General features: G+C 41.7%; 1 protein-coding gene across 5 annotated transcripts in view; it reads right to left on the bottom strand.

The window, feature by feature from the left end:
• The window catches only part of LOC125881506 (cadherin-20-like), a 712657-nt gene that overhangs the window by 14618 nt on the left and 684432 nt on the right, over positions 1–13607 (bottom strand). For all 5 annotated transcript variants that reach the window (XM_049564601.1, XM_049564600.1, XM_049564598.1 and 2 more), the window contains 4 exons: positions 12661–12780; positions 7512–7679; positions 4677–4864; positions 3731–3984 (listed from right to left, as the gene is read on the bottom strand). In XM_049564601.1, the coding sequence (XP_049420558.1) occupies positions 3731–3984; positions 4677–4864; positions 7512–7679; positions 12661–12780 (730 nt within the window). The remainder of the gene's footprint in view (positions 1–3730; positions 3985–4676; positions 4865–7511; positions 7680–12660; positions 12781–13607) is intronic.

Consider the following 13607-nt stretch of genomic DNA (forward strand, 5'->3'; position numbering starts at 1 on the left):
GAAAGCTATTGATGGTAGCTTGGCTGTTTAAAATGGCAGGTTTGTGCAGGATGTCCTGTGTCACACTAATGACGATTCTTTCTGACCAGTCAGTGGTGTTTAACTGCAGTGTTTTAACTCCACCTTCTAGCTCACTTGAAAGCTCAGCCAATGTGGTACCAAAATAAGTACAAGGTGCTATCCACTAGAGGTTTTCATTGGTTTACCCTGACCCTAGAACCTTGGACCAAAGATCCAACCTGGGGCCTGTTCAGGTTCTTTTCACATTTTATTACCGTCCATTGGGTCTGGGTCAGGTCCCACTCTGTCACTGTTGGTGCGTGGTCTATTTATTACCATGTGCAATACCCAAGTGGATCTAAGACGACCCATGATCAGCGCTGATCACGAGAGAAATTCATAAGTGATGTGTGTGTAGCTTGCATGATGATGAGGCTGACTGATGAGATTATAAGAGCAGAAGTAGGGTGAAAAAAACATGGAGCAGCAGCAGCAGCAAGCTGGAGGCTGGGCAGAGGAAATTAAACTGCAGCAGCTCACATCACAACAACAACAACAACAACAAAATAATTGATGAAAAAATACAATTAAATAAAGATAGACATCCTAAACATTATTAAACATTATATACAGTATAGTACAGGAGGTGAACTCTCCTCTCCAGTTACCAGTCCACACTCCATACTTGGTCCGAATGGGGACTTGAACTACCAACCTTCCGGTTCTCAACCCAAGTCCTTATGGACTGCGTTACTGCATTTGCACACTTGTATGCATGCACATGCTTAAAGGATCTGCATGTTACATTCACAGCATTAATACAGCAACAAACCACTATTTGCTATGTAAAGATATTGTGAAGTAATGACGCCCTGAGCAGAGAATGAAATCATGATATCTGTGTGTGTTGTAATCTGAGCTTCTTTATAAATTGTTGTGGTCGACAGTCAAGTTCTGTATACATGTTAGTGCAATGGAGTCCATGTGAGTGTATCCAACTGGCTAGCCAATTGCCGCCACTCTGTCCTGCACTCATATGGCGGTTACCACTGATATTGGGACAGCATCATTGCAGAAGCTAAGAGCCCACCCTCCTGCTCCTGATATTAATGTTAGCTCTATCAGTACTGTTGCTGTTGTTAGCACTGTTAACTGAGTTAGCACTGTTAGATGCTAGCAGCCACGCCTCCATGTTAAGAACTGTGTTCAAACTATTGTAACCCAGACTCTGAATGTCTCATACAGCTTTTTAACTCTTATGTTAGTAGTGTGTTTGACATTTGTTTTGCACTGTTCTTTGTACCGCGTGGTTCATTGGTGTACTGTTACTGTGACATGCAAACTCCCTCTGTTGATAAGTAAAGTGCCCATCTATCTTTAAGTGTGAAGGATGTAGTGTAAAGGATTTAGTGGCACCTACTGGGGAAGTTGCAGAGTGCAACCAAGTGAAAAGTTTTCCATGTGCTAAATGTGGAGAACTTCTGTGGCTAACATGACAGTGTGAATGGCCTTATCTAAAGCTAGTGTGCGTTTTGCCCTGCTGGGCTACTGTAGAGCAACATGGCAGACTCCATGGAAAAGGACCCACTCCAAATGTAGATATAATAAGGTTAAAAAAAGAAAAAAAGAATTCTTATTGCCAGGTGTTTATACACTGATGAGAACATGGTTATAAATATTATATTCCATTTCTGCAAACAGATGCTCCTAAATCTACACACTGGACCTTTAAGGTGTCAGTAAGCGACACACGACTGCATTTACTTTCTGATAAATCATTTGCAGAGTAGTTTTTTAAAGTATTTTAAATCCAGCATTGTTGGCAGGAATGTGTATTGCATTGTGTGCATGAGAAAAAGAAAACAGGGCCCCACTCATAGTGCTACTAGACATGAAAAACTCCACAGGGAAGCTTAAGTGTCCAACTTCCAAGCGTTTCGTCTTCAAAAATCCCCACAATGGCACTAAAAAAACGAGTCCATAGCGTGTGAAAGTCCCACAATGCAGTGCTATGCTTTTAGATGTGTAAACTCACAATAATGTGACAATTTAACTTGTCAGGAAGATTGATGAAGCGTCTGAATTTTCCTGCTCACTATTGACCATTTGCTGTGTGGAGAATAGTGAATGAGGAGGGAACTTCGGACACAGCACTTATAGATAAACTGCTGACTGTCTATGCAGACAGAGTTTAACAGCAAACACACACTAAACACACACACAAGCAGCCGCCGCGTCATCTATATCCATTTCCCATGCACTACTTTTAGCCCTAATCGAGGCTGTAAAGCGGACAGCTGGGACGGGGTGCAGCCTGTGCCATGTGAAACACTCATTTACTGCCGCAGTCATTGATTCCTTCAGATGATTAATAGCCTAATTAAAGGCTTTATGTCTAATTAGTTTATGAGAGGTGCAGTCTGGACAGTAAACCCACCACGCAACATCTGTTCTGTTAGAGCACAAAACATACTCTCCAATAATTGAGAGAAGTGAAAGTCCTCGGCTTCTCGTCTCTGTGAGCTGACTAATTGCTGGATGTTGAAGCTTGTTATTAACATTATGATGTTTGTCCTCCATCAGCATCAGCTGAGCTCTCAGACACACATGTTGATAAATGGTGCCTCGGTCATGTCTGCAGTGGTAGCTGCTGAGAGAAGGCATGTTGTGATGCTGCCCCCTGCTGGTGATCAGGGAGCATTACATCTACAGAGCCAGGAAAAACTCTGACTGCCAACTCATGGTAGTAGTGTTAATAACAGCTAATTAGCCTTACTCACATATGCTTTACTGGCACTACAGCCTGTTGTCTGTGCCTGATGAAGAATACAGGAACACTCACAGACAGACTCACTCTTCTACTTTTAACATCTTTAAATATTAAAACAAAATACTTATTTGGAAGACTGAGTGTTGCTGCTAAAAGAGCAATTACAGAATACAGGATGATGGTGACGTTCAATTTACAGCCTTCAGGCCAAATCTGGCCCACAGAAGGGTACTGGGTGGCCTGCTGACCATTTTCTAACACTGGGACTTTTTTTTACTTTGTATGTAAATAATGCCAGAGTGACAAAAGCAGCTTGTTTGTCAAAAAAAAAAAAAAAAAAAGTTTGTTCATTAATTGGCCCCTGGCTTCCTGTGGTTTGCAGCAGTGGGCCCTGGGCAAACATGTTAAGTATCCCTGCCGTGTGTTATCGTATCCCTGCCGTGTGTTACCGTGTTTGTGTTCTAAGTAATAAAAAAAAGTAAAAAATAAAAAATTGAAAGAGAGAGAAAAAAGTTTTTTGGGGCATAACATGCTAAATAAATAAAATAAAAAATAATAGTCTGGTCTTGGTAAAAAACAAAAAAAGATAAAAAGAGACTTTCAATGGAGGATAGCTATGTTTTCTTAAAAGACTTTGAATACTAACAATAGTGAACACAACTATATAATTTACTCAGTTTTTACTTTGCTGAAGGATGCATTAAGGTCATCCACACATTGTTTGGCTGTGGAAGTTAGTTTCTTTGGTGTATTTAATTGGCAACTCGGACTATAAACTGTGGACTCACACAACTTGTAAATAACATCCATAGTAAATATATTTATAGTGAAGTCGGATGTGGCATTTTGTTTGACTCTATCAGCTCTATGGAATGCAGCAGGACAGTAGGTTGAAAACAAGGAGTGAAGTTCTGAAAGCCACAAGCAGCCAGGTCAGTGTTGTTTCCTTATCTTCCTCACCTCACAGTGTTGTTGGCAGCATCAGGGTCCCTTGCTGACAACGTCTTCACCACCGTCCCGATCTTGGCATCCTCTGACAGCTCGATGTAGTACGCCGGCGAGTCAAACTGCGGGGGCTCGTCCACGTCCTCCACGCTCACGTGCACGATGGTGACGTCCTTGAAGGGCCCGCGGTGGCGGAAGGCAGGGTCCAGGTGTGTGTTGGCGCCCTCCACCTTCAGAGTATAACTGGGCTTGCTCTCAAAGTTCAGTGGCTGGAGGGGGAAACACACATAAAGGTATTATACAGATGAAACCTGGCACCGTTATTGAACTTTGGCTGCACTTTGAAACACAAGTTGATGCTCTTTGCAGTCAGAATTCTTAGTGAAAATTCCTGCTGGATTGCTGTTAAAGAGATGAACATGATGTCTCTTTGCATTCTGGGTATATCAGAACAAAAATGTCCAGTAGAAGATCATCAGGTAACACGCCAGGACAAAGCGATGAAGGATGCCAGAGAACAGCAGCAAGGTGAAGAGTTCAAGTCAGATACTTCTTTAAAAACCTGAACTTAAAAGTGTTGATTTTAGACACCAAGAGTGAAGAATTTGTTGTAGACAGCACTTTACAAGTTATGCAATGTTTGCTCCTCTCGAGGCAAAATTTAATTGCCAGATTTCTTAAGGGAGATTTGTAACTTTCTCCTGTATGATGAACGAGCCTTCAGCTTTACCAACCCCAGACTGTTTCTCCTTTTTGTACGCAGTGTATCATAAATCACAAGTTATATGAGTTAAACATGCATCTTTACGTGAAATAAATGCATGAACAAATATTATAGAATCTGTAAAAGCCTTTTGTAAAATAAAACTTTTTTCCTGCTTTTTGAGGAATGATGGAGAAAGTTAAAACCAAGCAGCACCTGTGGCTTGAAACACAAATAAAAAATAGATTTCCCGTGTACCTTTTTCACTGTGATGATGCCGAAGAGGTTGGTGGGGTCGGTGCTGATGTCAAAGGTGTCCCTCCCATCTCCATCAATGATGCTGTACCTCATCTCAGCGTTGACCCCGATGTCCCTGTCCTTTGCCCAGATACGCCCCACCACTGAGCCCACAGGAGCCGACTCTGGGATGCTCATCTGATACAACCCTGAGGAAATAAATGAAACAAAATGATCATCCTGTCATACCTTTTTTTTTTTCATCCTCTAGAGGGAGCCAAACCTCTTCCATCACCTCCACGGCCGCTCTCTCCTCTCCGAATCACATCTCAGACAGCTTAAAATAAATGGCTCCATAAACGCCTCACAATTGGGTTATATACTGTCTCGTGGGTCGGCTTCAATTTCATCTACCGTTTAACCTCAAAGAAGAGGTGACAGCTGCCCAATTTGTGGCGCTCCCCGCAGTCCAAAGTGAAATGCCTGCACATTGTGCTTGACAGAGGGGAATCCCTGAAGCTCTTCACAACCGATCAAAGTTCCATCGAAGTGATGGCGCTAATTGGTGGGGGACCAGTGATGGAGGTAGGCGGCGGCGGGTGTTTTCTTTGTCTCAGAGCGAAGCCACCCGTCGTCCGGGAAGAGATGACCGCGGACAGCTAGACAACCCCTGACCTCAGGAGGACGGTAATGAGAGCAGCAGAAATGGGGATAATCAAAGAGACAGCATGGGGCGACTGGTGGCTGAGTGAGGGAAGGAGGGAGAAGCCAGGGGGTAAATGGCCAGAGACTGGTGGCCAGAAGTGGACAGAGGGAGAAGGGCAGAGGGGCTAACGGCTTGGATGCTCCAGAGAAATGAGGTGGATGGGTAGGGAGATGTGTGGGTTTGTGTGGGCTGTTTGTCATCCACACAGAATGGTAAACTCTCATTCTGGATATCAGCGCTCACACTTGGCTTACACTGTTTTTTGGTCCTGTGCATCATTGCATACATTCCATACTGCGGACACACATGCCGACTATAGCAGCTAAAACAAAGTGACAAGTCAAACCACGTTAAGTTTCAACCCTGAGACAAAACAACGAGTTGTTTTTTGAAATCCTAGTGAACTTCAGGGTCTTTTGAAGGCTTTGACTTGAGATTTGTGGTGCGTTTGAGTCTCATGCAGAGTTGGAGATTTAACAAAGCAGTAAGCTCATAGTGCAATGCAATATACAGTGCAGGATTCACTGTACACTCATGATCACTTTAACGCAATACTTACGATAGTTACAGATGGCTGGTACTGTTTTCACCTTGGGAATTCACGTGTGTGTGTCATCACAATGAAATGTGGTCCATGTGACACCTACTGTAGCGGGAATTACCACAGAAGCTGTTTTGAATATTTTGCCAGTTGTGTCTTTCTGTTGGCACATTTTGTGAACATGGTAGTGCCACAATTGTGCAAGATGCAGTCAATATCTTTACAAGTCTGTAGCTGAAATCAAAATGAAAGTCAGGTTTAAAGATGGCTGTGGTCCAAGCAGGGGGCCAGAAGTAGGGAAGGGGACATTGGTCCTCAATTTACACCCCTAGCCTATGTTGGTTTCAAGTCGTGATATAACGTCATGATAGCTGGAGTGGTCCCATTGCAAAATTCCCTCAAGTTTTTAAATGAAAACAAACTGACTGAACAAAATTCCTTATTTATGCCATACTTGGGTACAAAAAAATCATACTTCTTTTGGTGCAAAATGCAAATTAAAGAATCTCTTCCATAAACATTAAGCAGCTAGTGTACAATCAGAACTGTATCTGCATAACACAAAACATGAATATAATATACATATAAGGATGTCTTTGTAAAGATCAAACACTTGTCTAAACACCAAATGCTTCCCCACTGACGCAAAAAAGCAAAAGCTTGAATAGCCCTATCTAGAGTCAGTGTTTGGTTTGTCTGTTCTGGGCTACTGTAGAGGCTGAGGACCTGCTCCCTGTGTAGAGACAGCTCATTCTAAGGTGGCAGAAAAACACAATGACTCTTATTTTAAGGTGATTACATACTAAAGGAAACATACTTATTATATTACATTTCATTTCTGCCAATATATTACCTTAAATCCTACACACTGGACCTTAAAAGGGAGAGTTCACCCCACTATATTGGAGAGAAAGCAGACATCTATAAGTCCAATATCTGCAACACTCAGAAACTCACAACAAAACAGTATAGACTGAGAAATAACACTACAGGTAAGAAGGCAAATATGTATGTTTGATTTTTGGGGTGAACTGTTCCTTTAAGTATTTTTCAAGCCAAAAATTAAAAAAAAAATCAGTGTTTTCAGCTCCCTAATGTGATGACTTGTTCATTCATCATTGTCAGCTGAATATCTTTAAATTTTGGACTGCTGATCAGACAAATGTGGGCTCAACACTGCAACAGTTTTTACTATTCTTTTAATATTTTCTGACATTAAGAAGGAATTGGCAAATTAATTGGTAATGAAAATAACCTTGAGCTGCAGCCCTCATGCAAACAGTGATTTGTAACTTAGTCATGACTCATCCATGAGATCCATTTTTCAGCTCCATGATGCATTTAGTCATAATTTTGTATTTTGTATAAAATTATTCACAGAGCCACAATAGTCTCACACTCCTGCACTGTTTCTCTCCAGCTGAGAGAAAGTGTCCAGAACTTCTGATTTTTGCTTCTTCTTTTCAGCTGTAAGAGTATCAGGAGGGATTAGAAAAAGGTGATGTGGGTTCAGGTAGAGCGGCGAGCAAAGTGAATCAGCACAGAAAACAAAAACATAGAGAAAACAATAAGACAGTAGTGCAGTAAGGAGGAACATTCTGCCTCTTACTCTGGTCAAACATGGGCGGGTTGTCATTGACGTCGCCGAGCGTGATGTTGACTGTAGTGGTACCGGCGAGCCCTCCCAGCTGGCCGCCCATGTCTTTGGCCTGGATGACCACGGTGTAGTTTTCTCTGGTCTCCCGGTCCATGTCTGCCAGGGACACGCGGACCATGCCTGAGAAGAGAGAAAGAGGGTGAGAAAGGACAAACAAAGACACGAGGTGAATGAAAGGTCAGCTACAGAGAGCTGGTGACACAGATTAGGGTCATGTGTCCAAGGGATTGTGTCCTGGAATGTCAATGCTCTTCTCAATGGACTGGACGCGAGGCTGCATAAGTCATTTATCATTCAGCTTGTTGTGCTAGTCTGCTTTTTAAGTAATGATTTTAATCACAGGGTTTCTTGTTTAAGCATTCATACAAAACAATATGGTTTGAACACAACTTCATCAGTGGGCTGCAATAAAGAAAAACATCATTTTTCATTGCACTTTATAATTCTTCACCCACAAGCAGAGACAAATGGAGATTTAAGGGGTAAAAATACCTATAGTTTACTCTTAAACAAGTGTCATAGCTTCATCAGCCAATGTTACGTTATGTTTTATATCTTGAGCCCAGTTTTTTAAATTGTGAGATTTGCTGAATTGTATGTATTTTGTCTGAGAGAAAACTAGACTACTGAATCTCCTCTTGGCTCTCTTTTCAGGCATTAGAAAATCTAGGCTGTGGCGGGACTGTGGCCAATCATAGGTCATTTCAGAGAGAAGCCATTCCCATTGGCTGTTCTACAAATGCAGATGTGCATGCATGCCCCCTCTGTGACAGCCTGATTCAATGGCAGAGAGTCCTGCAGAGAAAATTGCTGGCAACAACTGCCTACACTGCAAAGCAACCAAAATAGGTTGAACTTATCAAAAAGAGAGTCTAAAGGAGAGTATGTCAATAAAGGAAATAAACACGTCTATCAGCAAAGAGTTTCAAAGATGGAGAGAAAATATTGCTATAGCCTTCTGCTAACTGGAGCTTAAGACTCATAGCTGTAGCTTCAAGTTCCCCTTTATGTAGCTAACGTTAGCTAGAGCCTCGAATCACAGTGTATCCTCTGCCTCACTCCTCACCACGACAGACAATCTTGTCGGGAGTAGAGCTGTCAGCAGCTCTAGAGACAGACAGACTGCCAGTCAGCAGCTACAGCAATCCTAATCCAGCCAGCACAAATCCCAGGTCTGGGGGACAGGAGAGCCCCCCCCCCCCCCATCAGCAAGCTTTCTGTTGCTGCTGTTACTCAGGTTAGACCTGGTGCTGCTGCTGGCCAACAGCCTGCTGTGACACCCAGCGCTGGGGGGTTTGTTGGGTGGCTAATTCTTGTCTCATTTGTGGTCTCATAAATAAATAGGTAACACCTTATTGCATGAGGGGCGTGCATATGCCTGTGGCTGTTTGGTGGGAGGGGCGTCGGACAGAGAGGAGAGCTGCTGGAGGAAGGGGTATTTTCAAATTCTGCTCTTTTTTTTTTTTTGCCTTTTACAGATTTCTGCCTGCCCCAGCTTTAACATAATTTTTCGTGTGCATAGCAAAGACTTAAAGTAGGGAGAGTACGACTGTGACATTGGTGTGGCAGGAGAAAAGGAAAAATCAATATCTGACTTGGTACATGCTCGCATTCAAACTAAGATAAATGTAAACTTTTACAAACAAACTGAAGGATGGCAGCTTATAGAAGAAGAAGAATAGCTTAGTTTGAATGGTTGGACGGTAGAGGATTTGTAAGGGGCTGCAAGAGAAAACTGTGGCCTGTACACTATTATCAGCACTGTATTATTACCAAACACATCTACAGCTTTGCCAGATGCAGCAGAACACAACCAAGGCCAAGTGATGTTTTGTGCTGAGGAGTAAGAAAGGAGGAGGAGTGCATGTGTGGGTTTAACCTATGAGTGTTGAAAGTTTTAGATTGTGGTCACACCAATAAAAGCCTCAGTGTGGTGCTTATAGCCCAGTCAGGGAGGCTGATTGATAGCTGTAAAGTCACTTGTGTTTCAGTGATGGATGAACCTACAGCAGCAGCAGTGTGACCGGCTGCTGATGGGCACCGCAGCCTGAGAGGTTTGGCAAGAGATTTCTGTGCTGACAAACAAGGAAACGAAGCAGCTGTGGTAAAAAATGGGCAGTGACTCTTTGCTTTTAGGGATGTAATGGATTTTTGGAACTGCTAGCTTGAGTTATGAATGCTGTTACCAGTTAGATATTAAAGCTTTAGGATTTTAAGCTCCACCTTTAGTTTTTTACACATAATTTTTATTGCTACCATCTTATGTGATTCTTTGATATGTTACACAACATGGCCAAAGGTCAGTGGACACCTGAACAAAAGTATGTGGACACCTATGCATTACATTGTGAATTTCCTCATTTAAAAATCACATACATTAATCTGTTGCTATAACAGCCTGCATCTGGTTTCAGTCTCTTCACCACATGCTGATCCTTGCTGCAGGGATTTCATCCCATTCAGATCATAGACTGTATATCAAGATGGACGATATGACAGCTCCCCAAAAGTGAAGCTGAAACATCTGGATTGCCCCCTGGTGGCCCTCTCCGTGTTAGTGGATGTGACCTCCAATGTTTTGTTTTTCTGATTAGTTTGGTTTTAAATTAGTTATTTAATTCTATAAAACAGGGATTTTTCAACATGATAAACAACTGTGTGAGCCAATCGGTGGGCTAGCATTTAGCGACGCTGCTCGCAATTGGTCAGGCGGATGTATGGTATGGTAGTCAGGAAGCAGTTAGCTCAGCTTAGCATAAAGACTGGAGGCAGGGGGAAGCAGCTAGCTTGGGTTTTGTCAGTATATTTAAGTTTTTTGTGTGTGTGGATTTTAAACTAAGATTAAGAGCTTAAGAGCATCTGGTAGATGTATTTTTTAAACTTTGGACAAAGCCAAGCTAGCAGTCTTTATGTTAAACTAAGCTAATTGCCTCCAACTGCTAGCTCAGCACCTGATGCAGAGACATGAGAGTGGTATTAATCTCCTCGTCTAACTCTCAACAAGACAAGAAAATTTGGTTAAAGATCTGTTCAAATGAAGGAAATCACAGTAGCATTGTTTTCTAAATGATTGGCAGCAATGTCAAGTATATTTGGTTTGTTGTAAACAGACTAAAACATGCAAAACCACTAACTGCAATATTCCTTCAACACAATCGACATTGTTCTGATTAGAGTTTCCAGCTGTTTACCTGGACGCTAAGTAAAGTTATCTGATAAGATGTGTGTACATGCCCCAAAGCATTGAATGAATGAATAAATGAATGAAGTATACTCCAGATATTAGTGTTGAAAGGTGGAGCAAGAATCTGTAGCAATAACTGTACAAAATCATTCAAAAAGGGCAGTTACACTAAATAATTAAAATATAACCAGATGGTGTTGGGGGAGGAAGACAAAGCGAAAACGGAAAGATATTAGTTAAGAGGCACCACATTATTTACGTGATATTATTGTATGTGTATTATTGGCATGATACATTAACATAAACATTTTATTTTTAAATATCACAGTTATCATCAATAGCGGTATATTGCTACACCCCCAATCAGAATATAGCTTTTTGGACTTGCGCTTATTGACAAAATTCAATTCATTCAATACACAAAGGATAAAAGAAGTGTTCGGACTGTTAATACAATTCAGAGGAAAGTAACCTAAGAGTAACCCAGAGTGTTGCAGGGACGATGTGGAAATTGGTCACCAGTGGATTTTGGATGACTGCATCATAATACATACATTAATGAGAGCACTCTCACTGGAATGTAGCACGAGCAGAGTGTAAAATATTTTTGAATTTACGAATGATTCTCTATTAAAATTGGCATGGAGTGGGGCACTTAGGAACAGCTGTTGTGGCATGTCATGTACAGCACACCCAACAGCTTCATCACCTAATTTTACCCCCCCATGAGGGATACCATGCATTTACATTGTTATAAGTAGGGATGTAGGATAATACCTGCACATCATCGGTATTGGTTGATATTGGCTTTAAAATGAACTATTAGAATCGGCTAACATGCTCTTTCTTATTTTGCACAATGAATGATTGTATATATTGAAAAGCATTGTATTTTACGTCTCTATCTGCTGGTGGGCCATCATGATAAGAGTATCCATGCATATTATGATGTTAATTCCGCTACAGTGGATACCTGATGATCACTAAAATTAGGTAGAGAAAAAGGTGGATATATCAAAATCGGTATTGATTATCAGTCAAATGAGCTGTTACATATCGGCATATTGGATATTTGCAAAAAAATCCAATATTGTGCATCCCTAGTTATAAGGTGCTAATATTTTCCTATTGAACGAATTATCGAGGATTTACACTACCACTCCTGATTCCTTTCGATCAGGGCAGATCGAGTCAGTCTCTTCTGATTGAGGTGGTTACATGAGGCATTTTTGTTTTGATTAAGCAATTCTTTAGATTGTACGTAAGTGGAATATTAGGCTCCTTGTAAACACACCTATTGTCATGAGTCATTTGAATGACAAATGGATCCATTTTTAAGGGATGAAACCTTTGGGCAGGTTCTGGAACTACCCGATCACTTCACTACGAGGGGCTGTCTGTCTCATTCTGTCCTCATTTTCATCAAAGAAGTCACACTTTGAGTTTAGCACATCTCTCTCTGTCGACTGCCAGGAGTTTGAGTTATTGCAAGTTGCAACAAAAGAGTGCCGTGTTTCAGGCAAGTGTTCAGTATTCTTGTAACAACAACGGGAGCCATGCCGAGCTTCCCACACTCAGAGCCGGTTGGTATACACAGGGGCTTAAAGCGTGGACCGTTAAAATCAGACTGTGATGCAATTACAGAGTGATACCGGGTTCGAAACAAGGTGGGGAACTAGCAGCAGCTGTCGGCAGAGTGTTAGTAGATCCTGGCTGTCGGTGGTAGTTTGTCGACTTTATCAGGTCATCTCACATCATTCATACTTATTACAAATTCATGTGGAGCTCATAAAATAGTCAAAGTGGCTGGTGAAGTTTGAAATCCGTCAGACTCTACATGTAATGGATCAAAATGTTAGTTGCCGTGGTTACAGATTGAGTGTTTCTTTTTAGCAGGCAGCATGTGTAAAGTCATACCAGTCTTGGCATCAACTGAGAAGTAAGGCTGGCCCTCCAGGATGCTGTAGACCACACGGGCACTGTTGCCATACGTGGGGTCATCGGCGTCTGTAGCGGTCAGCTGAATCACAGATGTTCCTGGGTACACGTGGAGGCAAAGGGGAGGAGGAGATGAAGAGGTGGAAGATAGATGCTGGTCAGCTACTCTACTAACAACATATAAATAAAAAGAAATAATTTTGGGTGAAGTTTTTCTGACTGTGGCTGGAGCAGATCCAGGAATCAACTATGATTATTTACTTCAAAGTATCCACAAAAAGTAGGTCTATGAATAGTGAATGAAGCAGATAGAAATGAGCCTGTAAGAACAAACAACGACTCCGCAGGACGGTTTTATACTTTGTTACTGTTTACCACAGCTGCAGCTGCCCCCTAAAGGGTAATTCAAAATTCTTAATGTGGGTTTTGTATGGTACTTATCCATAGAGCCTGCTTCCCCAGAGCCTGCTTCCCCAGTTTGGAGAAGCAGGCAGAAGTATGGCCACAAAATCTAAGCAATCTACTGCTGTTGACAGGCGCAGCAGCAGAATTGAATTAGCCACCTAAAAAACCCTATATCAGTTAAAGATTACACTATATTTAGCATTTTTTCACTGCTTTTTCCCGCTGTCAGACAGCAATTTCCGCCAGGGAACTGAATCCATAATATTGATCTCTTTGAGGCCAGGCTCCATTGACAAAAACTAAACTAACCCTAAAAAACACTTAAGTCCCAAACTAACCAATTGAGGCAGTAATAGACCAGCAGCTCCCGTGTTCTGCAAGGTAAAATTCCTGTTTTTGTCAAAGGAGTTTGGTAGCTTTGAAGACGGCAATATAATAGCTTCAGTTTAGGTTAGGTATCGACCACCATCTACTGTATGCAATACACTGACTATAAATTACCTCATATAACCCCACTTAAA

This window comes from Epinephelus fuscoguttatus, linkage group LG21 (assembly GCF_011397635.1).
Source record: "Epinephelus fuscoguttatus linkage group LG21, E.fuscoguttatus.final_Chr_v1".
NCBI lineage: Eukaryota > Metazoa > Chordata > Actinopteri > Perciformes > Serranidae > Epinephelus > Epinephelus fuscoguttatus.